Source organism: Anopheles arabiensis, chromosome 3 (genome assembly GCF_016920715.1).
Source record: "Anopheles arabiensis isolate DONGOLA chromosome 3, AaraD3, whole genome shotgun sequence".
NCBI lineage: Eukaryota > Metazoa > Arthropoda > Insecta > Diptera > Culicidae > Anopheles > Anopheles arabiensis.
This window is the reverse complement of record NC_053518.1, coordinates 31482637-31508711: the sequence shown is the minus strand read 5'-3', so window position 1 is coordinate 31508711 and position 26075 is coordinate 31482637. Positions and strand designations below refer to the sequence as shown.

Below are 26075 nucleotides of genomic sequence, written 5' to 3'. Positions count from 1 at the left end.
TTGTACCAATTCGCACACCACAGCCTCAGCATGTCTCAGCTGTCACATAGCGCTGGTTCAATCTGCTGCAAGCAAAGCGGACCATTCGGCCCCGTTTGTCGCTACACAATCGGCGACTGCGACTGCGGTTAAATCGCCGAGTTGAAACTGACAGCGAAGGCATTCTCTCTCCAAACGTCAATGAGTGCGGATGTGCAAAGCAAGTTACTACCATTGGTGCAATCGATCAAGAATTGAAGCAAAAATAAACTCAAACAATTGGAACTTATATAAAAGCGTGAAAAGCGATTTTCAAAATTGTTCTTTGTTGTGAAACCATTCCCCGGTGAAGTGATTATCGTACCATTAACTCTGTTCAAGCAGTGACACACAATAGTTTTATCTTTCCTTCGCTCTGTGTGTGAGTGTGCGTACGTGCGTATGGTGTAGATTGCGATTCGTTAGTGTGTGTGTTCGTATATCGTGTAAAGGAAAAGGAGTGAAACAGAAGGGAGGGGATTGTATTATTGTTGTCGCCAATTATTTCCCCGAAATTGACCGACCGGCATCGACCGCGGGACAAATTAATAATACTCGTTCGGTTCTAACCCGTACACCCGGTAGGGCAACCTTTCCTTCCTCCCTCCCCACGAAAAGCACGCGTTCTCTGAGCACAAGGCGCACGTTACATCACTTCGCGTATATCGCGCGCGGCGTGCGTTTTTCGCCTGCTGCGGACAGGCCGTGGCAACGTAGAAAGAACGGCGTGTGAGGCCTTTGCAATTGGGATCATCCTTATCAGGCGTGTAATCGGCTAGTGAAAGCGCAAACACAAATGATCGGAATCGTTTCGTCACGAGAGTAAGAAGGTCGGCAGAGAAGAAGAGCGAATCGTTTTTTTTTCTTTCCATTTTGCTCAGGGAGAGAGCACGGAGAGCAGGAGAGAAGTGGTACGCTCGTGTGCGTGTGCGAACTCCATAGAAACGGTGTGTGACACGGTGTTTGTGTGTGTGTGTGTGGGTAAGAGAAACGAAAAAAAAAAACATTACAAAAAAGGGCCAGATACTTTGTGTGTGCACATAGCATTGTAGCACTTTTTCCCCCTGTTTGCACGAAAACGATAAGAGGCAGCCCCCCAGGAAGGCACACCAATCTTCGCTACAGCCGTCATTGCCGATAAATTATGTCACAGCGTGACCGGGAATCCTTCATTCACTTATTCGCCGGAGGGTAAGTACACCACTCGATGGGCTTTTGCTTGCGTTTTCAAACGGGTTTGATTTGCATTACAGATTAGAAAGAAACAAAAAAAAATCCCCTACATGCACACATACACACGCGAAAAGTGTATCCATCTATCCCGCAATAGTGCCAAGATGCAATTAGCTGTGCAACTATGCAAATGGGGAAAGTGCATTCCCCCTGCTGCGTGTGCCTACGGACAACACACCAATGCTTGCTTTGGTTACACTGGTATGCGTGAGGACTACTTTGCCCCCAAACCCCGCATCCTCCCCATCCTTGCCTCTTTTGGGTTGGTGTAGTAAATGGAGGGGCGCGGTGCTGGTCTCTTCGCCTACTTTGTTTTGGAAGCGTGTATATACGGGTTGGTGGTGCGTACGATACAAACGACACGTACGCACCGACACACAGTCAGTCCACTGGTTCGGCAGCCCGAACGGCCCTTTCGGAACGGGTTTGATTTTGGGCTCCAGAAAAAAAACGGGTGGTGGGAGAAGCGCCCGGTTTCGGATATAAATTGCGACGCAATAATGCGCAACCATCGTCGGGCAGAAGGGCTTGAGCCGGGAGTTCCAGGGGGGAAGAAGGTCTATTTTTTGCACCGTATCTTGTTTACCCCACTCGGCCCTTTACAAGCGCCATTTACCACTCATGCATATTGTTTCACATTGTGGTTATTTTTAGCTTCCAATAAAACAAACCGGTAGAGCTGATGCATTTTTTAATGATGGCTGCTCCGTTGGCTGGAATGAGTGGTGTGTCGTGTGTATCTTGATTTAACCGCACACCGGCAAGCGTCGTGGCGCTGCTGCTGCAGCACATTCGGAGTGACGACGCTGCTGCTTCTAATACGCCATCTCCGTTGCGGCGTGTATCATGGAACACAGGAGCGAGAGGGATGCATGCTACCCTTGCGGAGAGAGAGAGCGAGAAGGAAAGATCACAACAGAGCAATTGCGATTATTTGAGACGCAATTTTATCCATTGACCTTGAACTTGATACACCGGCCGGAGTTTGGTGGCTATTGTTGTATACCTCCAGAAAACTGCATCGAACTGGCTGCGAGCAGCATGCATTCGGCAATCGCTTCTAAATGTCCCGCTTCTGCCAAACATATCGACCTAACACTTACACTACTACGACGCGGCCAAAACACGGTACTCGGTATATGCAATCCAAAATCCGCAAGAAGGGGCGAGGAGGCAAGCGGGGAGGAGTACGGTAGAAGCTAAATGCGCTATTTGATACGCCGAAGGTTATTAGATACATGTTGTTGGTGATGTAATGGAAGGTTGTTTACCGCCGGTATCGGCCGTTTTTGGAAATCCTGGTCATTAGGTCACGAGTTATTTGGTGGCCGGGTGTGCTGCAATTATGTCAGCCTCTCAAAACGCGCGAGCAGCTTTAAATAGCATTTGGAAGGATTTGAAATGCAACAACGGCTTTTTTGAAGATGTGACTAAATAGGGGAGTTGTTGAAGCGCACTCTTTTGTGCAAAATCATCGCAGAAACTGTACCATTTTACTGATTCCAATCGAAATGTCCCCATGAATATCGCAGAGCTCATTGTATGCGATATCTTATCACATTGAGGAGGGGGGGGGTCTCTTAATTAACTGTTCATTGCGAGTTGTTTACCCCACAGCGGCCACGCACTGCTATTTCTATTCGACTTCAAGCTCGCTTCAATGAACACATCCTCCAGTCTATGGGGGTTGACTGCTTATATTTTATTGCTCAGGAAGGAAAGACGGCTGCGCCGCCCTCGCCATTACGTTGTCCTCGGCGTGCGAAGGCAGCGGTCTCGTGCCAACGCCACCGCCACCGTGTGCTCTCGTGACACGTTGATTAGTATTCTTACGCGCTCGGTTTGCGAAACCAACCGCACACAGCAGCAGATTCAGAATTATGAAATTACCTCACGAATGAGTGAGATAGCGTACTTGCGAGTGTGTGTGTGTGTGACACGGGAGACGAGAACGTGGTTGCAACGGCCACGGCGCCATGTTTTTGTACAACCCCTCACGATCAACGGCGATCGTGTCCGCGTAGGGCAGGGCGGTATGCGTGAACGCACCCTCTCGCGTATTGCTACCACTACTACTACTACCAGCACCACGATTGGATATGCGAACGGGGAGCTAAAAATAGAACTGCCTCCTCCTCCTCCCCACCACAAACGTGAAGGGCCTCCACGGGGGCCCTGGGCGAGCAAAGTTCATTCGATCTTCTTTTTTCTGCCATGTTTTCTGCTTCTTTTGTGAAAAACAAACGAACACGCACCTCGAGAGAGGAATTCGGCGGTTGTTGTTTTGATCCGTTTTCATTGCTTTTAATTGGATCAAGTGTGTGTGTTTTCGTTGTCGCAATATCTCCATCTCTCTTCTCGCTTGATCACCTTGCACAAAGCACACGGCAGAGCGTTGCATACGGAAATGGACGGCACTTGGTTGGTGGTGTGATGTGCCTCGAAATGCAGTCACAAAGGCGGTCCTGAAGGTAAGGTGTGTGTCTAGTGTGTGGTTGCTTGCCGACACATCGCATCAAATCGCTCAAATGTCGAAACCGGCGGCGGCGACCACAATCTCCCGAACCACTGCAAACCGGTTCAACAAATCACGTTTTCCCGTTTGCTGCTTTCTGGTGGCCAGAAACCCCAGAAAGCAGAGCAAAAAAGAGCCAGAGGGGGGAAAAGGCACCACCACCATCACCGTCTCTGGTCGGCTGTTTGGTACATAGGTTTTATTTTTATGTCCAAAATACTGATAATTGCGTTGTCTTTGCCGACCAGAGGATGGGCCTGCGATAGAACAGAACTTGATAAAGCGAACACAAACGCACAGACACAGCACACAGGGCGCTATACAGGCAGTGGACTGGACAAACAAAGTAAATGACTCTTCAGAAGTAATAAATAGCAAATAGGTCCCGACCTTTCCGCGGCCCATGGTCTGATCGGTGGTGCTGCTGCTGCTGCCGTCCGAATGACGTCCGTTCCGGTGAAATCGATGTGTGTTCCAAAAATACACACTCCACGGAATATACATGCCGCGTACATTATGGAACGCGTGTGTGTCCGGAGATTAAGGTTGGAAAATAATTGTTTACCACAAAAGTTGCCTTTCCCCTGGGCGCTCTGTCTGTCGGAAGATGCAGATTACAGCTTCTTCCACGATTGGTTGGAATCGCTACGCCGGCAAAAAAGGCCAAACCTCATTCTGATTCGTCGAAATTTGGGCAGCACTGTGGAGGCCGAGCCCAGCGCGCCGCCACAGGGCCACAAGTTCCAGCCTCCTTTTGACGAAAGCACGGTGGAATGGAAGGAGGAATCTTACTGCCGCCACCAGCCCGATTCGAACCAGTACACACACAGGGGTCAGTCGTGACCCCTCGACGGGATTGATAAGAACTGAAAGGAACGGAAATCGTTCTGCTTCTTCCAATGTTTTCTTCCAATCACACCGAGGGCAGAGAAATTTCCAGTATTAACCGGAACTCCGCGTGCATGCACGATCTATATAGGGGGGTATTTTCAATAGATAGCAGTGGTGAAGTGAAGTGTCACTTTTTACTTGTACGCGCCACCGTTAAGCCCTCCAGTTACTTAGCGCAAAGCCACTGGGGATGGATGAGGCAATACCCTCTTGCTGCCTACTGCGAGGTGGTGGATTTCTTCTATTTGTAGATCGCACCCTTCTAAGGGTGAAGCGGTCGCAGTAGGCTGTACGATACGTTACAATTAGCACGTGCTAACAAAAGAGCGGCCTTGCTGTGCCTTGCTACTCGGGATGTAGAGCTGTAGAAACATTTCCACGCGACATCCTGCCACTTGCTAGCAGCAGAAGACGAAGAAAAAAAAAGATGTCTGACGCGCCTGATATTGATTAAGCTCATAATCGATCGTATGCAAATTGACAGACTGTACAGACGGAACGCGTGTGTGTGCACAGCACGAGGGCGCCAGCCTCTCTTGCCGGAAGTCGGGGAAAAAATCAGCCTCCTCCAGGGAAAGACGAGAGAGAGAGAGAAAGAGGGAAGCCTCGCAACTACTGCGCCATTCGCGCCTGGTGTGTGCATCATGTTTGCAGTGTAGAGTGTGGCAGGTCAACGACAATTATCTTTGAGCTTTATTAGTACAACATTACGTGTGCGGAGGAGCTGAGGTACGTGTCAATGTAACATCTCCAGCACCAACCACACAATGCGATAGGGAAAAGTAATACTTTGAAACCTTTTGTTACGACTTAGAATGTATTTCTGTTTGCATTGCTCATTGGCGGGCGCGTAAAATCGCGGAACGAACAATAGTTCAATCTGGAATTTGAGCCTCACGAAACTGGTTAATATCATTAGCACATTGGAAGACTCACTGGTTGTAGATTGATAGGCACCTGGTTTTGGGCATCAATTTTGGGATGGAAATAACAGTACGACACATTGAACGCTAATCAATGAATAAATAAAGTGTGTTATGGACATGGCATGTGTCGTGTCCTATTCCCAAAAGTAGACAATCTTGAGGGGAGATAAGGTGGGGGACCAGGACCGAGAGAGAGTGAGAGGGAGAGGGTCCAAAGGCCATGAAAGGTGAGCTGATGAAAGTGAATCCTCCCGCTATCTGCAAATGTCCATCTATTGATCAAACATGTCTCATGTAAAAGTCTTTCTTTAGGAACGATTTAAATCATTGTTCACATTCCGTGACAGTGTCCAATTTGTTGCTGATGCTCATGAATAATTCTAAACCGTAGCAGCAGCAGACCCTCACGACCTTGGCGAGAACCTTCACGAACTTTCCAACTAGTAGTTGACGTTGCTCTTATATTTGATCGATAGTTTGTGTTTTTTCCTCTCCTACCGGTACTGCTTTATATGTTTTGATATGTCTTTTGCCCTATCTCTCTATCCCCGTCCTTGATATGACTAGAGAAAGAACTATTTTTAATAGTTTCTTGACGCAAGAAAAACAGACGATTTTCTACAATTTTCTTGTGCGCACTTCCCTGCCTGTGAGTGTGTGCCTGTGGTGTACATTTGATGTGCTGTTATCAGCCTCATCGTGTGGTACTGTGTGATAGGTACACTGGTTTTACTCTGTTCCATTGCTTAACATCTTTCATTTATTTAACATTTTATTGCCACGATAAGATAAGATATTGCAATTGGAGCGCCTGTGTGACCTGTCCAGTCAGCCCCAGGGCTTTAGCCAGGGTGTGTGTGATATCTTTCCTCGCTGCTCTTATTTTCCCATTTTGTGATAAGACAAAGTGTTGGCTCTGATTAAGGGTAGTTATTACTTTTTTTTTGTGCTGCTGCCGTGGAACAATTCGTACGCGCTTGTGGGATCGAAATGGCTTCGTATATGTGTTACCGTTTGTATAACCTTTGTGCTCACTAACGCAACTACGCATGAGACGAGATGATAGAGGCTCGATGATAAAGGGATAGGGATCTCTTGGAGCATAGACATGGATATAAGAGGAAAAAAAAAGGGTTTTTTTATATCAGTACGGAGATGATTCACATAAAATCAAGCTCACTGCACCAGACAGTGAGTAATAAAGAGGAAGGAAGATAAGCCGGGAAGGAGCAATGGCTGTGTTGTGAATTCCTTTCTTTCACCATCTCAAGACACAACACTTTCTCGCGCTCTGTTCAAAGGTCGATGGCAAAACTGCCGCCGACGTGTGTCCGTCCGTGTCGCGCCTTCTGTTCTGTGTTCTGCAACTAAAAGAGAAAACTAAAATAAGAAACACGCACAAGGACGACGGACGCAACAAACCAACCGATCAGCTTGTTTGAATCGGAACGTTTGGATTGGATGAGAGAGGAAAAGGGCAGATCACTGTCACTTTTGATCGTTTGCTCTTACTCGTTTGGCACTTATTTTGCTGCGCTGTACAGAGTGGACACGGTTTCGCCGGATGCACATAGTCTCACAGACACATGCACCTCCCTTTGCCGAGCTTGCACACCGATCTTCTTGGGGGGTGTGAGATTGGATGAGCAAGAGAAGTAAAAATATATTTATAAAAAAAAAGTCGTTATATATAGCGAGTGTTGGATTTGACACATCACCGTACAGAGAGAAGACATGCTAAAAATGCTAAACAAATCCGCTACAGCCGGTGTGCAATAGGTGGCAGACACTTTGTGGGGACACCCCTCGCATCCCACTGCTCTCATAGAAGAACGTGCTTCTTCGTGTCCATTCGTGTGTGTCGATCACGCTTCGCTCACATGTTGCATGTCGGGTTTTTATCACATACCCCCCATTAATTGGGTTATTTCGAGAGGCGCGAATTGTGTAGATTTATGTTTCTTTAAGTAATCTCGCACAGGGGAATTCGTTCTTCTTATTCCTTTTAGCGGGTTTGAGCATCCTACCCCCCCCGGTGGTGGAATGGTGCAATGTTTGTTTTGTTTCGGTTGTTGTAGTAGTGTGTAGTAGGCCTCCGTCGTCCTTCCCACAACCCTCTGAGGCCGAGTTGAGCTCTATAGTAATGGCGGCGCCCGTACTGCTTCCTGTTGTGATATTCTCATGGTAGACGCGCAAACAACATCGTGATTTTTTATTATTGTTGTGTACGCCAACGCTGCTACCTCGACTGCTTTGATTGCCATTTGGCCGCAGGGTTTGTAAATTGCAAACGCTCGTAGCGAAATGCAACCACACCCACCACCACCAGCATCGCCTACTAGCACCTGAAAAAACGAGCCAAAACCTGCAGCAAAACGAAGAAAACAAAAACAAACCATTACTTGCCACAAAATTTGATGAATGATGGTTCAACGGGGGGTGATAGAAGAAGAAGAAGAGGGCACATAAAAACGCATCTCCAATCTCTCGGGCTTCAGTCGTGTGGGGGGGCAGTTGTCATGATAATTTGCGAGGTCGTCCCACCCTTATCGTTGCTGTGCTCGAGAGGCCGTTGTTATTTGTATTTGAAAATCTCTCCCCTCTGCCGCCAGGTAAGTGGTAAAGTAGGGGAAGCGGAAGTGGATGGGGGAAGGTAGGAGCGGGTGTGTAATGACCTTTTTTTGCTGCAATGACATACTGCACATTTAGCACGGAGGGGCAAAAGTGGTGTGATATGAGGAAGCCGGGGGGAGGGGGCTTTTGGAACTCGGCTTGGTGTCACGTAAGCCACCTGCGTCGGTCGCGTAGGAAGTAGAGATTAAAGAAGCGCAGCAGGGGCAGCGTGTGAGTGTTACGAAAGAAAGAAAGGACTTCATCTCGCAATTCTACCCGTTGGAAAGTACGGGTCTGTGTGTGTGTGTACGGGCAAACGACACACAGATAAGCGGCACAGAACAACTACTCTCTCTCTGCTGTCTCGCCCGGGCGCGCGCTCGCTTATGTAAAAATCAGGAGAGCAGCAAACGTCGAAAGAGCAAAAATGTCATCTTTTAAATGGGCATTTGGTCGGCGATAATCATGCGCCTGTGCCTGAAGCTTTTGCACGTTATTTTTAGCGCGGCCTGATCGGTTCGCGAAACGCGGTCCGGAATTAGAATCGCGTACCGTGTCTCTGTGTGCTTTGCGGGCTTTCGGTGTCGATCATCATGGTTCTGGTCGATTCTGTCATTGATCATGCCCGATCAGGCAACTCGATCATGTGTGTGTGTGGGTTGCAAAAAAGGGCAGCTTAAACCGGTACGCAAACTGCGCCCGAACTGGTTTGAGCGCGAGTCATGCGGAGAAGGGCTGTGTGGCGCATGCGGTTGATGTTGTTGTTGATGCGCATCGAGGATCATCTGGCGCAGAGGCGTATCAATCAATCGATCGAACTCGGCGGCATGGCACGGCATGGTGGTGGGATGAGTCTATTTATGATGACGATCTTTGGGTTACTACACGGCCTAAAAACAGAGAATAGGGGTGGTGTGACCCAGGCTTCTCCGTCGTCGTTTTTGTTCGCTTTCGAGCGGAATAGAGAGTGAAGTTGCTTCAATTGCTTCTGCCTCTTGTTGAACAAGCCCGCCATATGATTGATTGATCGGTGTTTTCGCCTAGACAGTGACGACGATTGCGCACACAACGGAAAAGGCAAATCTACACTCACACACTGCGCTCTCACCCAGAAGGAATGCTGATAGTGATGACCGGCTGTCAGTTTTGCCGTGGGACGTAAAAGAATTAGAGGACTGCGCCGTTTTTTTTTGTGTGGCTTTCGCACAATCCCCCAGTACAGTTTCGCCGCCACTGGCGGGGTGCTAAGGGCTGATTAGATTTTCTTTCTATTTTTTCTGTGACGGGAGTGTCTGATGTGACGCATTTCGGTTGAAGTTGAACTCTCGTGTGTGTGTTTTGTAGCGTGTCATCAACGGGAGCCGTAATTAAGGCATGATGCAAACAAATAACTTGGAAAAACGGAATCCAGTTACGTCCGGAATTGAACCTTGCAAGCAAACTATTTTACAAATGATAAGAAAACTAAAAGCAAAAAAACAACCTTCCCTTTTAAGACTGTCGAAAGATGCGCTCTCGCTCTTTATTAAACTAACATTTCTAATGTTTTATTTTTTTTTTCGCTCCTTTCCTTTTCCAGTATCGCTGGTACTGCTGGCGCCGTAGTGACATGTCCGTTGGAGGTGGTAAAAACGCGCCTGCAAAGCTCGTCCTCGTCGTTCATCCATGCGGCCGCGTCCACTAGACAAGCTGCGCTCGCTGCCGATGGCGGGAAACTGACCGACCATCATCACGTACGCCACGTGTCCGCCACTGTCAACAGCGCATCGTCCGCAGCCGATCGGCACCACAGTGCCGCCCGCCATCAGCAGTCACGAGTATGCGCTAGCACGATCCTGACCCGGCGTCGTCCTTCGGTAGGTTTTTTGAGTGAGGAAGATTAGAGATGAACTGGTTCGATCTTGCCTGGTACGACGATCATGCCGTGACACCGAAACGAAGCGACACGGTTAGAGAGAAGGTCCATGGTCGAACTCGGCTAACCGGGTTGTACCGGCTAAAGGCTGCGCGCGTGTGTACCCGTGGATTGCACACCAATCCAGTTTCCGATTGTACTTTGGAAGCGGAATCTAATAGTGCACGTTGCGGTTACACACTCGAGTTGCATAATCTCTGCTGGATTACGGATTGACAGGCAGGCAGGCGGGCAGGCAGGCATGATTGTTGTAATGCACTCCCTCCGGGGAGCCGGGGAGCCGCAGAGGGCAATCCAAACCAGAGTCAACTTGTTTACTAGTCTGGTTTTTATGAGCCACGATCGGCTCAGAACGCGTGTGTACAACAATTGATGATAGTGGTGCGGCCGGCCAGTACGTAACCTTTTCACCATAAACACACCGGATGAGGAGCGCAACCCCGATCCGATCCCCTGTCCGACCGGTTATCACAGAATGGTGTGATGTGTGTGGCTCAGGCCGACACTCTGGATCGGTCCGGTTCGAACTGGACAGCGATCGTTCTAGTTGGAAGTGAAAAAAGGGAGGCCATGCCACCGTTAGGCCTCTCGCACGGGTCAGGCCAACGATGGATGGACGGAGCCCTTTTTCGTTCTTATCGGCGGTTTTTTTTGCCACCAATCTGTTTCGCTTCGTGTACTCTTTGTGCTGCGACGAAGCGCTAGGAAGATTGCGTTAGAGCACTTGGTGTGGCTGTCCAGTTCTAGATAATTCCTGGGGCAGTGGAAAATTACCAATCAATGATTCCAAAAATAGTCCTTGGCGGAGGAATGCGAGCGAATACTTGGCTCTGCATAACATTGTTGTGTCTGTGACACGGTGTGTGCGACATTGTGTTTATGACATGCGGATGTTTTATCTCCACAGCATTGGGGAGAGCAAATATTTGGACTAGAAGAGAAGTGTTGGTTTATAATGTGTTTTTTTTTACTTATTTGTTCGTATGTTTATCTTCCCGAGCATCTAAATATAACAAAGACTCTTCTTTTTCCCCAACGTTCCCTTTTCAGATCCTGGCCATTCCGCAATGTGGCCTGTCGACCTCGGTACAATCGATCAGTATCTGGCAATGCCTGAAGCACATCGTCCAAACCGAAGGGTCGCGCGCATTGTTCAAGGGTCTCGGGCCGAACATCGTCGGTGTGGCGCCATCGCGGGCGATCTACTTCTGCGCCTACTCTAAGACAAAGAACTCGCTGAACACAGTCGGGTAGGTTGTGTTGTTGTGGGAAGAAGGGGGACAGTCATTTAAATCCATGTCATTTAATACCTTCCTCTCCGTTGTTCCTTGCTTCCCTTACGCGCAGTATCATTCCGGCCAACTCGCCGCTGGTGCACATACTGAGCGCATCCTGCGCCGGGTTCGTCTCGTCCACCGCCACCAACCCGATATGGTTCATCAAGACGCGCATGCAGCTGGACAGCAATGCCCGCATGACGGTGGGCGAATGCGTCCGGCGCATCTACGAGTCGCAGGGCGTCCGCGGCTTCTACAAGGGCATCACGGCCAGCTACGTCGGCATCTCCGAGACGGTGATCCACTTCGTCATCTACGAGGCTCTGAAGAAGAAACTGGTACGTATCGAGCCGCCGGCTCCCCTTAAATCTCGCATCAAAAAAATGCCACTTCTCTTTCCACTTCAGTCCGTTCGCATTGTCCGCTCGCGCTCATCCAGTGGCGTCGTCCTCGTCGTCCATCATCGTGTCGTGTCGTGTTGTGTGTGTGTGTTGTTCATGTCATTGTTTGCGTGGTTTTCATGATGATGGTGATGTGTGCATGCTAAGATGCGCGAGAGCGATGTGTAAGATAGAAAACGGATGTGACCGAAACTCCGTACCAGAGATCCTCACAGAGAGCGAGAGATGGTGAAGAAGTATGAGTTGGCGACGGATTCCGTACGCGCATATAGAGTCTGGTGTGCAAAAAGAAAAAGAAAAACCCAAGCGTAAGAGATCTCCGGTAAATTGTTTCAGCGCATTTAAATTTCCTCCTATACACACACTCCGTCATGGTTTTGTAGGTCGAGAGGGCTTTCCGTTCGTACGTGAAGCTGCGGTGACCCACCCCCTCCCCGATCCGATCAGACAGACAGAGGAGGGAGGGAGAGAAAGAGAGGGGGTGAGAGGGAGAAAAAGATGGGAAGGAAAAACTGATTGATAGAGGAAAATGCGAGGAAAAGCAACGAAGAACATCGCCTCCTGCGCGTGCTCTGGCTTCCTCTCCCGACTTGTGTCCCAACCGCACTGGGCCAAGGTATCGTTGTCTTTATGGGTGGTAGCGCCCAGTTGTCCAGGGGCGGCAGGATACTGTTGAGATCGTTGGAGGGAAATTCCGTTAGAGAAAATTTAAAACAACAAAACATTTTAATAGAAAATTACTTTACGAAGCAATTGGCGGAACTGTTTGGAATAATTCACAAAGCACGATACTAACGATACATACATTTCCTTCCACGCTCTGACGGTGTCCCCCGTGCCGGTGGCTGGCGGCTGTCTACACCCCAAAACAGCAACATTAAATTCCAAAAACAAATATCATCATCCACCGTCTTTTGCCACATATAAGGGCGCACGTAATCGTTTCGTACCATTTCAGAACCGCCTCTCATCATCACACTCGATAGCGCCCGTGTGTCAGTCTGAATGTTATAATCCTTCCCCACTGCGTGCGTTTGCGTGTTCGAGGCGCAAACTCAGACGCGAAAACAAGTTACTTATTTAACATTTACTTTACTAATATCATATGCCTGTAAACACACATATGCCCCCTTTGCTCACCACACACCCGCCTAACGTTACCATCTGTTCTGAGCTGGGACGTGGGGAGCCAGCTCTCTTCGAAACTGTTGTCCACAACACGACCAAATACACTTTACATGCATCCACCGACACGAAACACATCTTTCACAGAATGAGAGAACCCCATCCTTGTATGGGACACGTTGTTCTACTCTTTTAAAGTGGTTGCAAGAGTTTCGAAGAGCGGCGCAATACGTCCCTGGAAGCTACACGGCAACGTTTGAGCGTTGCCGCAGAAGAGAGTTGGTTGCGCGACCACGGAACATCAAACCGAACTAACCGCCCGACTTTTCCACCTCCCTTGTTTCGCTTCCCTGAATCTAGCTTGAGCTACGCCAGTCATCCCCGGCAGCGAAGGCCCTTGCATCTGGTGACGCCGCTGCTGGCGAGGGTGGAAAAACGTCGCGCGACTTCCTGGAGTTCATGGCGGCCGGTGCTACGTCCAAGACGATCGCATCGGTAGTGGCGTACCCGCACGAGGTCGCCCGCACCCGGCTCCGGGAGGAGGGGAACAAGTACCGCAACTTCTGGCAGACGCTGCTGACCGTCTGGAAGGAGGAAGGCAAAGCCGGCCTCTACCGGTAAGTGAAATCGCGCAGCGCGTGGCATGAGGCAAGGCTGATCGATCCTGACGAAACTAATGATCGTTTTTTATTGGTTTTTCCCATTTTTAAAACTATCAGCGGTCTGGGAACGCAGCTGGTACGACAGATCCCGAACACCGCGATCATGATGGCCACCTACGAGGCCGTCGTGTATGTGCTGACCAACCCGGCCAGCGCTAGTCTGCTGCCGACTGGGGCGGGCAACTGAGATCCGGTCACGGGGCTTCAGCCGCCGCCCCACGATGGGAAGCAGCTGCTGGTGTTGCGGGAAGACGCAACCGTCGATGGTGGTAATTTTCTGCTGCAGGAGGACGACGCCTTACCTCCACCTTCGTTGGCATTGCTTTCAACCGCTCTGGCCTCGCTGGTGGACACCACACGCAGCACAATGGTTGCCGCTTCCATCGACCAGCAGCAGCAACAACAGCAGCAACCGCCCATTGTCGTGATGGCGGTTGGCGCCACGGCCGAGCAGGTGGAACCGGTGGGCACCGACAGCCCTGCATTGATTGTGCATTGTATTTGTGATTTCTTCGTGGATCTGTAAGGTCTAGGGAAGGGATGATATTACTGTGGTTTTTGCTAGCACGTAAGTTTTTTTGCCGATAACAAAGCGTAGAATTTTAGCACTTGGAAAAGGAGAAGGGACGAAACATTACACTAACTACAGAGTATGGTTAGCGCAGATATATATATATACATAATACGAGTATTTATGCACATTTTGGGGACTCGCCAACAGGGCGTTTTTTGGGTGGGAAAAGGAGAAGCACAGACAGGTGTAACGAAAAGAAGGCATACAAAAGGCGTTGAAGAGAGGGAAACAAAATGAATTTTTGCTACACATGGAGAAGCAAACCGGAACATAATAGAACTAGACTAGTAGACTCACACACGGGAGAAAGGGAGCAGTTCGCCCCGCCATCAAAGCTCGTGGTGAACCGCCCCTTTCATCCTACATAGACTGATTGTACGTATGATGCGCGCATATGCTGGAAACGGAATCAAAGAAATCAAAGCTGAGATTGGTTTTACGTTTAAATTTTTCGTTTATTTGTTTTGTTTGTTAATGCTGCAGTGCTTTAGGGAAGGTATATGCGCTTCGTTAATACGATTGCGGTTTACAGTTCTTGATCGTAGGGTTTGTTTTTTCCCCTTCACCCAACACCCCCAAACTTGTGTAGCCATAGTGTGTAGTAACGAAAGCTTAGTTGTATTAGTGAGTAGGGTCTTGTTTTGTTGTTTTATTTTCACACTACCAGGAACCCTTCAAGGAGTAGTAGAGACGTGTCGAGGAGATGTTTTCCTTGCTTTCGTACTTTCCCTTTTCAGGTGAGCGGAGATACGACGATCACGTGAAAAGTCCAAATACGAAAGTTTAACGGGGAACAGATTTCGCAAGCGTTGAGGGAGTGAGAGAGAGAGTTCAAGGAAAATTATATTAATTTTTGTCAAAACTCAATCCCGCTTCAGTACCGATTTTACGAACGCGAAAGCGCCGTGAGAGAATTCCAATCGCGTGAAGCGCTACTTTACCGTTTTTTGTTTGTTTGGTTTCGAATCAGTGTCAATTGTACTGTGTGTATGTGGGAGATGGCCTATAGAAGCAGGGTGAAATTCGCTCAAAATCTTCCATATATTTTCAGTGGAACAGAGGGAAAAGGTGCGAACGGCTATGCCATTTTCGAACAATTATGTTAATTGTGGCAGAATGTTGAAAGTGCGTTTGCGATTTGTAAAACTGATTTGCTAAATGCAGTCAGACAGACGAAGGCCATTGAAATAAGCTACAGCAGCACAAGCCAGCGCAGTAAATAGCAGTACAAATAGAATTGTTTTTCCTTGGCCAATATGGTCTGTAGAAATAAGCGAACAGCGGTTCCTCTATACACAGAGAGAGAAAGAGCAAATGTTCGTCATAACAACAGCAGCAGAAAACAATGTATTTACTCTAGCAGCCCTCCCATACATGTAGCTGGTAGTTTGTGAAAGAAGCCAAACAACTAAAGGGCAACAAACTTAGTCCGGAAATACCAAAATGAGTCACGCTTCGAGTCGTACGATGGAAGGTCTTTAAATCCTATCAAGTGCAACGAATCGCCATTCGCCATTTGGAATGATGAATGTTATTTGATGAAGGTTTGTTGGCAAGAAACAGGGTGAGGGAAAGGAGGTCCATTACTACTGCGTGGTTCGTTCAGAAAGGCGTCAACGAAAAAATGACAACAACCGACGGTATGCAGACCGGGCGACATGGTCGATTAATGCGCATTGGTTGCGCGAGTTTGTGTTTGTGTATGCGCCTTGAGTGAAGCAAGAAAAATGAGCATACACACCACCATAATGAGTGTTTTAAAAATAGTATCGGGTCATCCGAGAGCAACAGCAAAAGAAGAGTCAGTGTCTCCGACAGCGCCGGAAAGACTGTCAACAAAACCTTTGAAACCATACAGGAGAGGCCTATTATATTGCTATAGCAAGGGATATATATATTTGCCCGACAAACATCTTTCCTCAGTAAACAACCTGTTTTCCGATCAACCGTTTGCAATTACCCAAAATTATAAATGATGTGCCAAATCAAAGTACAGAAAACACAGACCGCTTGGTTAGTCTTATCCCTTGTGGCACGAACTAATAACACTCTCCTACATACTGTTTCGACCTACCCTAATGAGTTAGCGCACCTCGGACGATGCATTTGGATGGCGTAATCCGGTTTGACGTTGGTCTGGTTGGATGTTCTTCATTTTTTTGGTGGCGTGTATGAACGAACGTTGTGTCCCCCTTGCTCCCACGGCAACAGTTGCCCATTTGTCGGCCCAAAGTCGGCTATTTGCCAGCAAAATCTGAACGAATGCATGGTAATGGCGCCCTCCTGTTAAAGAATGGTGGCAATGATGATGTAACAAAACAATAATTACCGAATTGCTGTAGCAGCGCAAGACTTAATAACGTAGAGTACAAGCTATATATGAGCCATAATCACTTTAATTCGCACAAATGTAGCAGCAAGTGACGAAGTGTGTCTAAAGACAGCAGTGTAAAGTGAACGATGCGATGCGATATGCGATATTTAGCAGGCAATGTTAATGCTCCAAGCATTAGGTTGGGCAATTAGTCACAAAACTAGCCACAAGACACACAAGAAAACAGTGTTTATGAAATGAGATGCAATGTCCCTGTGAAACACAAGTTAACCTGAATAGCAGAAACGCATAAACAAATTAAAACGGTAGAAACAACAAGTACACACAGCAATGAAACATAATCCCAATCAACGAAACATACTTATGTGCTTATGCGGAAGGATTTGCAGCAACTAATTTGTGGGTGCGCAAGGGAAGTTGTGGCGGGTCTCATGTGTTGTGCGCGAATTGCGTTTACTACGCCACCAGCCAGCGACACATGGCGGCAGCAACTTGTCCGCGTCGCTTGCAAGGATGGAAGCTAAATGTGTTGCTTTACAATGGAAGTCAGAGCCTTCGATCGGGTATCGGTTTACGTTTTATTGGATACAACAATATCTCTATACACATATACCCCCTCCAATCCCCCCAATTAATATATTTAGTACACTGTATACAAGAAAGCATTATTGTAGTGTAAGAAGGTATCATATGCGAAACCGAGTTATAGCTTGTAGATGAAGAAAAGAAAACAAAAAAGAATGAGAAAAAATGAGAAAAAAAGAACAAACAAAAATTTAACGCACGAAAAACAAAGAGGAAGAAAACAGGCAGTGAAATTCGGAGTAAGTGTTTATTCGAAACATGATGTTATTTTGTTTTCTATAGTCTTTTTTCTTATTGAAAGGAATTACTATATACATATGAATAAAGTTAATCAAAAATAATAATGTTTTATGTTATACATTTGTTTCAGAAAGAAATTGAATAAAACATGAAAATGATGTTGAAAACCGTGATCACGAAATCGTGATCGTTCGTAGAAGTGGTCGAAGGAGATGAAAATTCAAATTTGAAAATTGAATACTGCTGCGTGTTGTGGGAAATAGGAAAAAAACATGCGACAAACGAAGAAGAATCCTGTTGGATCCGAACTTGATCGTAACATGTGTAAGTACACGTGTACTGATCGCCTCAAATTCGGATGTCGTAGAAAACCAGTAACAAAACAACAGAATTTGAAAGTTCGTTCCATTTTATTGCTAGAATTCGTTTTGAATTTGGACTTTGATATGACCTCGCAATTGGCGAAGAAAAGTGGAATTCGAGCACAAGACAGGAAAGCAGTGTTTTTGTTGGGGCGGGCAAGGAGAGAAGCTTTTTTATCATCCTCCTCTTTCTTCCCTAAACTGAAAGTTTCTTTTTGTTGTTTTGCTGCGAATGTGTGCAAAAAGTATGACAGCATTTGATAGCTTCACGATAATACGATTTGTTCTCTCAACAAACGCACGAACGAAACAATTAGTTCCATGTTTAAGCACTACTACCGAAAGAGGAAAGGGGGGAAGGGAACACAAATGACGACGCGTGGTTAAAGCTTTTTGATTTCGTCGCGACATTGGGAGGGAGGTGGGGGGCTCTGTTCATAAGATTTTTAGCATTAACGGTAAAGAATGGTAGAATGTTATGATGGACTCGCTGATGGAAAGCGTACGTGCCTATGTCCCTACCTTTATTTACGTACTTCGGTTGACACTCGATGGTTCTGGTTCTGGTAGTACAGGGGGTTTTCCCTCCGACCACCCAGACCCAGACACCAGAAGCAAGGGAACGAATCCTTCCGAGTTATTGGGTTTTGCGAGATGTGTGACATATCTCCTGTGTTTTAGATATTATTTGTTTTTCCTTTTGTTGTTCGGTTGGCAAGTTGTTAGTGTAAGGTTACATTCTATGTTGTGTTGGTTCATGCTACAAGATTTGTTGGTAAAGTTTGGGTTTGGTTTGCTCCACTGTTTGCACCATCGGGATCGCGTCGCGTTTTACTATGTGTACGTTATATTTCATCATCGTTCTGTTTTACTAGAATGATCAAGCTCGAATGTTTTATATACTGAACTATTATAGATTTGCTCTTTCGTTCCTCTCTTCTTTCTACCTCTCTCTCTCTCTCTCTCTCTCTCTCTCTCTCTCTCTCTCTCTCTCTTTCCCATCTTACGCACGATCTGATTTTCATTGATTGTATTCTCTACCATTTGTTTAATTTTTTTTCTTCTTCTTCTATTTGTATTTGTCCAATATGTATGGTTTTAGCATTGTTGATTGAATGTTTTCCTATTGTAATAAGCTGAATCATGTGTGGGCTGTGTTTTCTGTCAGTAAGCATCAAATGGAACGATCGAGTTTGCTCTTATTGGATAAAAAATAAGATTTGTTTCTCTCTTTTGTTTCTCTCTATTTGCTTACACTTATTCCATTTTCTTATGTTCGGGATTTTTCATTTTGATCGATGTTTAGCATTGGACCCGTGAAACTAAAACCAGTGCTTTGGGCTTTCACTATTTTTATCAGTTTTTTGTTCCTATTTATTCATACGTACTTATGTGTTAGTACGGTGTCAATTGAGCAGTTAATTAATTTCCTGTGTTATTTTATACCGTATTTACCTACACACACATGAGTTTTCTTTTCTCTTTTTTATCATTGAACGTCTTCTTGGGCTTGAAAACGGGGGACAGAAAAGGGGGATAAAAGAAGAAGGGTGGTTTGGTGATTTGGTTCGAACAAGATGGCAAGGAAACAAATTTGCCCTTTTTATTAGCATTTTTATTACTCCCTAAAAAGGTGTATTGTGATTACAAGGGACGGTTCTTGTGAAATTGTTCTATCAACGGTTACCATCGAATCTGTTGTTATGCTCTCGTTTGCTTTGCAGCGAGTTAGTGTAATGAATTGTATTTTTTGGATGGAGCTTTATACAGATGCACTTTTTCTCTCTATGTCTCTCCTTTCATTTGCCTTTTGTATAGTTCTAGTTTTCACAAGCTTCTTTATTGTTAGATCTTATAAGTAGCAACATAGAGGAAAATAGTAAGACTAAAAGAAAGATAAGTCGTGGAGAGGTACAGTGAAGAAAGATTTAAATGCTATAAATGATTAATAATCGTGGTGTACAGGTCAAAACACAAACAGATACCATAGGAAAATATGTTTCAGTATATGAATTTCTTCTTAGTAACACGCTTCCAACACGTTTTCTCTTGTTAATGTGTTTTTGTTTGTTTATTTTTGTTTTAGTTGTTGTTTGGCCTCAATGTGAATAATTTTCTTTTTTATTCTTCTTTACGAGTTACGAGCTAAAACTGTCGTTAAAGGGGCTTCATTACTACTAACGGGGGTCTCGTTACTACTAAGGGAATTGTCGCTCGAGCACATACACACAAGGGTACAAAAACAAGTGAACGGGGTTTGATTGATATTTTCAAGATTTTGCTAGTGTTCTTACATGGCTAGCTCGTGACATTGGGATGCAGTTTTACACGTTTTTCCTTCTTCTTCGCTCTCCTAATCCTATCATTACACCCCGGTCTCGGACTCGGTTCACACCGTTCAAGCAAATTGTTTTAACCCGTCGATCGATGATGTTGTCTAAAATAATTGTATGGATGTGTATAATATAGCCTACTACCTATTCGTTTGTTTTATATAGCTTTTATATCCAAACCCACCCATCATCACATCCCGCTGCCCGCTTTCGATATCCCTCAGCTGTGGAATTAGGAGTTAATATTGTTTGCCCGAGCTAGAATAGCTAGAAATATAAACCGATTATCGCTTAGTATCTCATCGCCTGCTTTGACTTTGCATGCCATTACGTTGCACCTGACACTTACTGTGGCCCTAATGTAACGTCGGATGGGTTAGCTTTAACGTTAAGTCGCATTCCAAAATATATATACTGCACGGAGCTTGACCACGCGCAGAGCCATCCTTAGCCTTGTTTATATCATTATATTTTATCATTTCAATACTGATTACATCTTGATTGACAGTTTGTTCTTGCAGTTCCTTTCCTTTGGTTTACATTTCGCGCCTGTTTTTTTGTCTCCTGGATTGGGGGGATGCAGTTTCTCACGTGGCGTATCGTTCAGGACAATTGGCACTTGGCACCGATAGACAGGAATGTTTTGGTGGCCCATAAATTCAAGGGAGTTTTACTTTCAAGAGAGAGGGAGAGAGAGCGAGAGAGATAAAAGTGAGCAAGATGGAACTCTGTTACCACTAGCCTACTTGGAGAGAGAGAGAGATGCAGAAAGGGAAAAACCTATTGTAATACAGCCTACTACCTACTGACTGTCTTGACTTGGACTGGACTAATGCTCACACTGGGTTTAGTGTGCGGGTTTGAAGGGGAAAAAACGGTCGGTAGTTCTCTAGTTCCCTGTTTGATTGTGTAAAGTTGAATGTAAAATCCGGCCATACTTGACCGGGGTTTAGAAGCTGAACACGCTACACTAGAAAAGACAGGTGGCAGGCTCTAGTCAGGAATATGTCTGTACATATATTCTATCGTATAACGCGCGGGCAGATGTTCCCAATTCACCCGCTTCCCTGTTTTTGGGAGATCTAGTACCTAAGGATCGTGTTTAAAATCGAACCAACCCGGTTTAGACGTGAGTGGCTGCACCGCACATCCTCTCATCATATAATTAGTCTAAGTAGTACTCAAGTAGCTACCATGCAATTTGGAATAGTTTTCATACTCGTGGGGTAGGAGGTTGAGTTTTTACTTTTGTTTTGAAAAAATGGTTAGTAAAATGTAACTTCATCATCATCATCATCATCTCTGGCACGCCTAAATGCTGACTGATTAAAAGTGATCTGTTTTTCTTCTTCTTCCTCTTCTTCTTCTTCTAGTTCATTCTGTCTCCCTCTCGCTCCGTATCTCTCCCGTCCACCCAGCGCAGTGGAGTTACAGCAGTATCTCGGCCTGAACAGAGTCGCCAAAGTCATCGGAGAAGCGGCTGGCGCACCCGACCGAGCCCAGATATTATCACAACATTTGCTCCGATTCGGTCGGCGAGATCGGCGACAGCTCCATACCGTCCAGCAGGGGCGTCTTCTCCTCGCTGCCACTGGCCCCGTACTCGTCGCCGGCCGGCCCGCCCGCCCCATCGTCCAGGTACTGGCGTACGTCGCGCGCGGCATGCTTGTGGCGCACGATGTAGTGCTGCTCGCCGGACAGCGGGGGCGCCGCCGGTGTCGTCCGCTGCGGCACCGGTGACTTGAGCAGGGAGGTGTCCGTCGTGCTAACGCTGGTCGCATCCTCGCTGGTTGTGTCGGACGCGTCCGACGTGCAGGTAAGGTCGGAGGTGAGCGGTTTCGCCTCGTACTCGAGCGTGGTCGCCCCGTCGCCGGTGGACGAGGTGGACGCACCGCTGGCCGCGCTGCGGCTGGAGGGGCTGGCCGGGCTGTTGGAGCGCCGCGAGACGGTCGAGGCCGCCCCGCGCAGTGACATCTCCGAGGAGAAGTCCTCGATGGACACACTGTCCAGGATTGTGCTGTGCTTGAACCGGGCGAGCGAGAAGAGTTGCTGCCGGTCGGTTCGGCTCGGGCGCATCCGGCTCGTGGACGCGAGCGATGCGGACGGGGACGAGATTGCGGTGGACGTGACGGAGGGTGTACGGGACGGGCTGCCGGGTGGGAGCGGTTCCGGGGTAAGGATGAACCGGTCGCAACTCATCTCACTGCCGCTCGCGGTTGTGGGGAGATCCTGCGAACCGTGCGACCGGAGATGATGGCTGCCGGAAAAGCTGGACACTGAGCGGAACTGATGGTGGTGCTGGTGATGGTGATGCTGTGCGGCGGGCGAGACACTGTTGAACGACGTCTCGAACAGACACTCGTTCGATTTGATCAAGTTGCTGCGCCACTGCAAACCGCGCTCCCGGGCCGTCGGTACGATCGTGTGCAGGTTCTGGTAGGACTGCGCGGTGTGGTACTTGCGCGAGGGCGACACTGGCGACGGCACGTGCTTGGGCGACGGGGTCAGCATCGGCGGCAGGGAGAGTTGCTGCTGAAGTTTGCCGCTCGACGGTGGGGCCGGCGGCCGCGTCGTGTCGATCGGCATGAAGGCCGAATCGATGCGGCGCTCTTCCTCGAACGAGCGGAAGATCTTGCGGCTCGTGTTTTTGATTGACTTGCGCGCGATTGAGTTGTACGACATGTCCTCGAACGAGGAGACGCGATACTTCTGCGAGAACACCTCGGTCGTGGCGCACTTGCGCAGCGGGGAGAGGGTGTAGCAGAGCGATGAGTTCGTCGTCGTGGATGAGTGATTGTTGATCATGAGCTTGGGAGGCTCCAAAAAGCGAGGCCCAGGGCTTGGCGAGATGTCACGCGATGCGATCGAGGGTTCCGTTCGGGAGCTGCTCACCGCACACACGACAGAGCCGTAGCCTGACGTTTGCGGCAGCATCTGCGACTGATGCTGCTGCTGCTGCTGGTGATGATGATAGTCGTGGCAGGGGGACGACCCAGTCGAATCGATGTACTTCATGTTGGCAATCGTGGTCGCGAGGTTGTCTGTCCCGGTGGCGGTACCGGCCGCCGGCAGCCCTATCTGCTCCGCCAGCAGATCCTCCACGCCCTCGTCGATCGGCGAGTTCATCGAGGCGAAGCTGCTCAGCTTAAAGCTGGACGCCCTGGACGATTCGCCGTCCGTCATGGAACCGAACGCGGAGTCTTGCGATGGGTTGTTGAGCCCGAGCATCATGCCGCGCCGGCTGTACTCCATGCGGCGCGACTTGGAGTTCTTGTACGCGGAGGACGGGTTGAGACAGACGGGCGCACCGGCCGCCGGGCCGCCCGAACCGCCCGCCACCGATGCAGCCGCCGCCCCCGACGACGACGGCGTGCCGGACCCGTGCGCTTCTTCGATCGAATCTATACGAATGATTGTGTTGTTGTTGTGGTTGTTACTATTGCTGTTATCGTCCGAGTGGACATTATTGTCACAGTAATGTATCGGCGAGCTCAGTGGATCGTAATGGCATGGATCGTCGATGCGGGCTGACGCTATAACTATTTCATCTAACAGATCTTCAGAATCACTACTAGACAGATCGGAGGATTCTACATCACTATAAAGAAAAAAGACGGAAATTCGATACGGAGGGGAAGGGGGGAGAGCGGTATGGGAGAAGGAATGAGGGACAAGAGAGGAAACCGTACGGGACGATATAGATAAATCCACACGAAACAACAAGTACAACGCCACACATGAAACACAGTACAACACACACGCACACACACTGAAAGGGTGTTCATATACCACCCGGTGTTGGACAAATCATGAGCTAGTAATATGCATGAATAGAGCAATATGTGTTCGAGTGTGTGTCTGTGTGTGTGCAAGAGTATCAAAACAAAAGCTTAGTGACAGTGAGGCGTGTGAAGAAAGCATTAGAAACGAAACAGCTACAGTAGACAGACGAATGAATGAATAGTATACGATGAAACAAAGCCGGGGTGATGGGTCGTAGTAACTTCCTGGGGAAAGCGATAAACTACTGTAACGACACTAATGGCACTGCTGGTTCGATAAACATAAGCATGAGAACGTAACGAACGCGACGTTGACTCTAATAGCGCCTAGCGTTTGGGGAGATTACTAACAATGTTAGCCATTATTATGTGGCCAGAACGATGTTTTCGGACCATTCTCGATAGCCAATGGTTGGCGTAGGACGGTCCATCCTCTCATTAGGCTCGTTGATGGTCCCTCTAGGGGAAGGCGATGCTGGCTAACGAGCGCTAGGTACGGCTGTCGATAAAGCGGTCAGTGGAATTGATTTATACCTCCAGCCTGCCTTACTTCCCGCTGTGCGAACTGGGTGCTCGTGCTCGTGATGATACTATCAAGCAAATATGATAACAGTGGAGACACGGGGGGTTCGCCTGGGCAGTTGTTGCGTTACAGGTGGAACGATACGCGAATGATAACGCAACGTGTAGCGCAATGTAGGCCAAGGACGCTGGCAGCAACCACGTCGCCAAGGAGAGGAGTGATGTGAAGAAACAAACTCGACACGCTTACACGAACGGAAGGCTGGGTGGATATGGTGGGTGATATATACTGTTGATGCCATTTTTATTCGATGGCTCGGTGGAAGATAATAAATTGGAACAAGTTGTCAGACAATACACTGGGAAGCTGCTAGTGTTTAGCGCTTTAGACAACAGCAACCGGGAGGCCGTTTTAGAAAAGCACTGCAGTCGATTTAGAAGTAATTAAGCGGAATAGCGAGCATACAACAGTACGGAAGGCTAGCTTTAGTGTCATTTAGTGACGGTACGCAGGGATGTGAAAGCTTTTTGTTCTGGACGCACAAGTGTTCCAAGCGGAGTTTGTAACAAGGCAGGAACAAAACGCCTAAATGTATGTAATGCGCATTGCAGTCGTTGCCTTGTTGGCGAATTTCATTCACACAGGGTGGAGCAGAACTTTACAACGCTTTACTAGCGCGTTAAAACGGGAATCAAGATAGCAGTAAGATGCAATTTCGCCGTTCTTACCTAAATTCCGAATGTTGCTCGAAGAAGATCGTTCCAGGGGGATACCAATCCTTTTATACTATAATCAGCAATTCCTTTGTATACTCTATAATCAGACACATATAGACACAACACTCACATACAGCGATAGCGACAACAGTAGTAAACCCACTGCAATATATTACAGTCCAACCGCACGCGTGCACGTGTGGCTTTCGGTTTAATTTGCGGGGAAGAGACAATGTCGCCCGTCCGGACCTGGAGCCCTGGAGGAACCATTTGTTAAGGAAAGGTTATTCGCTTACGCCAACGCGTAAAAAGGGCAACGGCACGCAACAGCTGGCCTGTGTAGGTGGTCCGTGTTGCTGGCCGGGAGTCCGATGCCTTCCCGGAATCATCATGTGTTAGCAACCCAATCATGATGAAGCATTTTGGGAAGGAAACAATCCATAAAGTATGGGATTGGGTATGGCACACACAACAAAAAAACAAGACACACACACACCGATCAAACCGGAAGGTGAAGGTATGTGTGTGTGTGTGTGTGTGTGGGAGGGTTGGTAGCGTCGTTAGGCCAAACGAAACTCGAACTCATCGTATTGAACTGGATGGTAGTAGCTGGGGTGCGTGTTTTGGCGTGTGGATCGCTCATCGAAGATGCTGTGACCGCGTTCCGCGATTTATTTTCCTCATCGTCGTTGTTGTTGTTTTTGTTTGTATGTTATCAGCGTTCGTTGCGAAGTCGTTTGTCCAGGGAAGAAAAACAGCCCACCGTAATAAAAAAAAACAGTTGCCAGCATGGCGAAATGGGGGAATGGGAGGAATGAGAAACAAAAATAATATTAAAAAAACAACAAATTCAAACCCAACAAAGTACAGCACACACACGCACGTGTGCTGTTCTTCATAATGTCCTATATGGAAGGACGATGAGATGATGTATGGCGTGATATGATTGAGGGAACGATGATAAATGTGATGAGTCATGAAGAGAGAGAGAGAAAAGAAAAAAAAGACGCAGATTTTACAGTACTTTGTGCAGCCCACAAAACGCTCGT

The 26075-nt window shown here is 47.6% G+C and overlaps 2 protein-coding genes and 1 long non-coding RNA gene across 6 annotated transcripts in view; 1 reads left to right on the top strand and 2 right to left on the bottom strand.

The window, feature by feature from the left end:
* The first annotated feature begins 148 nt into the window (after nucleotides 1-148).
* Nucleotides 149-17414, top strand: LOC120901957 (mitochondrial carrier protein Rim2). Its single transcript, XM_040310349.1, has 6 exons — nucleotides 149-1209; nucleotides 9776-10052; nucleotides 11162-11361; nucleotides 11459-11726; nucleotides 13275-13531; nucleotides 13634-17414. Exons 1-6 carry the CDS (start codon nucleotides 1163-1165, stop codon nucleotides 13761-13763), a joined length of 1179 nt encoding a protein of 392 aa, XP_040166283.1. The 5' UTR covers nucleotides 149-1162; the 3' UTR covers nucleotides 13764-17414.
* Nucleotides 6281-7807, bottom strand: LOC120901958. Its single transcript, XR_005739350.1, has 2 exons — nucleotides 7010-7807; nucleotides 6281-6950 (listed from the first exon to the last, which is right to left on the bottom strand). It is a non-coding gene; the product is annotated as an uncharacterized LOC120901958 (long non-coding RNA).
* A 287-nt stretch (nucleotides 17415-17701) lies between the features above and the next one.
* The window catches only part of LOC120901956, a 41057-nt gene continuing 32683 nt past the window's right edge, over nucleotides 17702-26075 (bottom strand). For all 4 annotated transcript variants that reach the window (XM_040310347.1, XM_040310348.1, XM_040310345.1 and 1 more), the window contains one exon: nucleotides 17702-23603. In XM_040310347.1, the coding sequence (XP_040166281.1) occupies nucleotides 21515-23603 (2089 nt within the window). In that variant the 3' untranslated portion in view covers nucleotides 17702-21514. The remainder of the gene's footprint in view (nucleotides 23604-26075) is intronic.

Excerpts from the sequence above, each read along its gene's own strand:
- LOC120901957 (XM_040310349.1), top strand. The coding sequence starts at position 1,163 with ATGTCACAGCGTGACCGGGAATCCTTCATTCACTTATTCGCCGGAGG. Across the intron at positions 10,053-11,161 it reads TGACCCGGCGTCGTCCTTCG|ATCCTGGCCATTCCGCAATG; the intron begins GTAGGTTTTTTG and ends TTCCCTTTTCAG. Across the intron at positions 13,532-13,633 it reads GGCAAAGCCGGCCTCTACCG|CGGTCTGGGAACGCAGCTGG; the intron begins GTAAGTGAAATC and ends TAAAACTATCAG.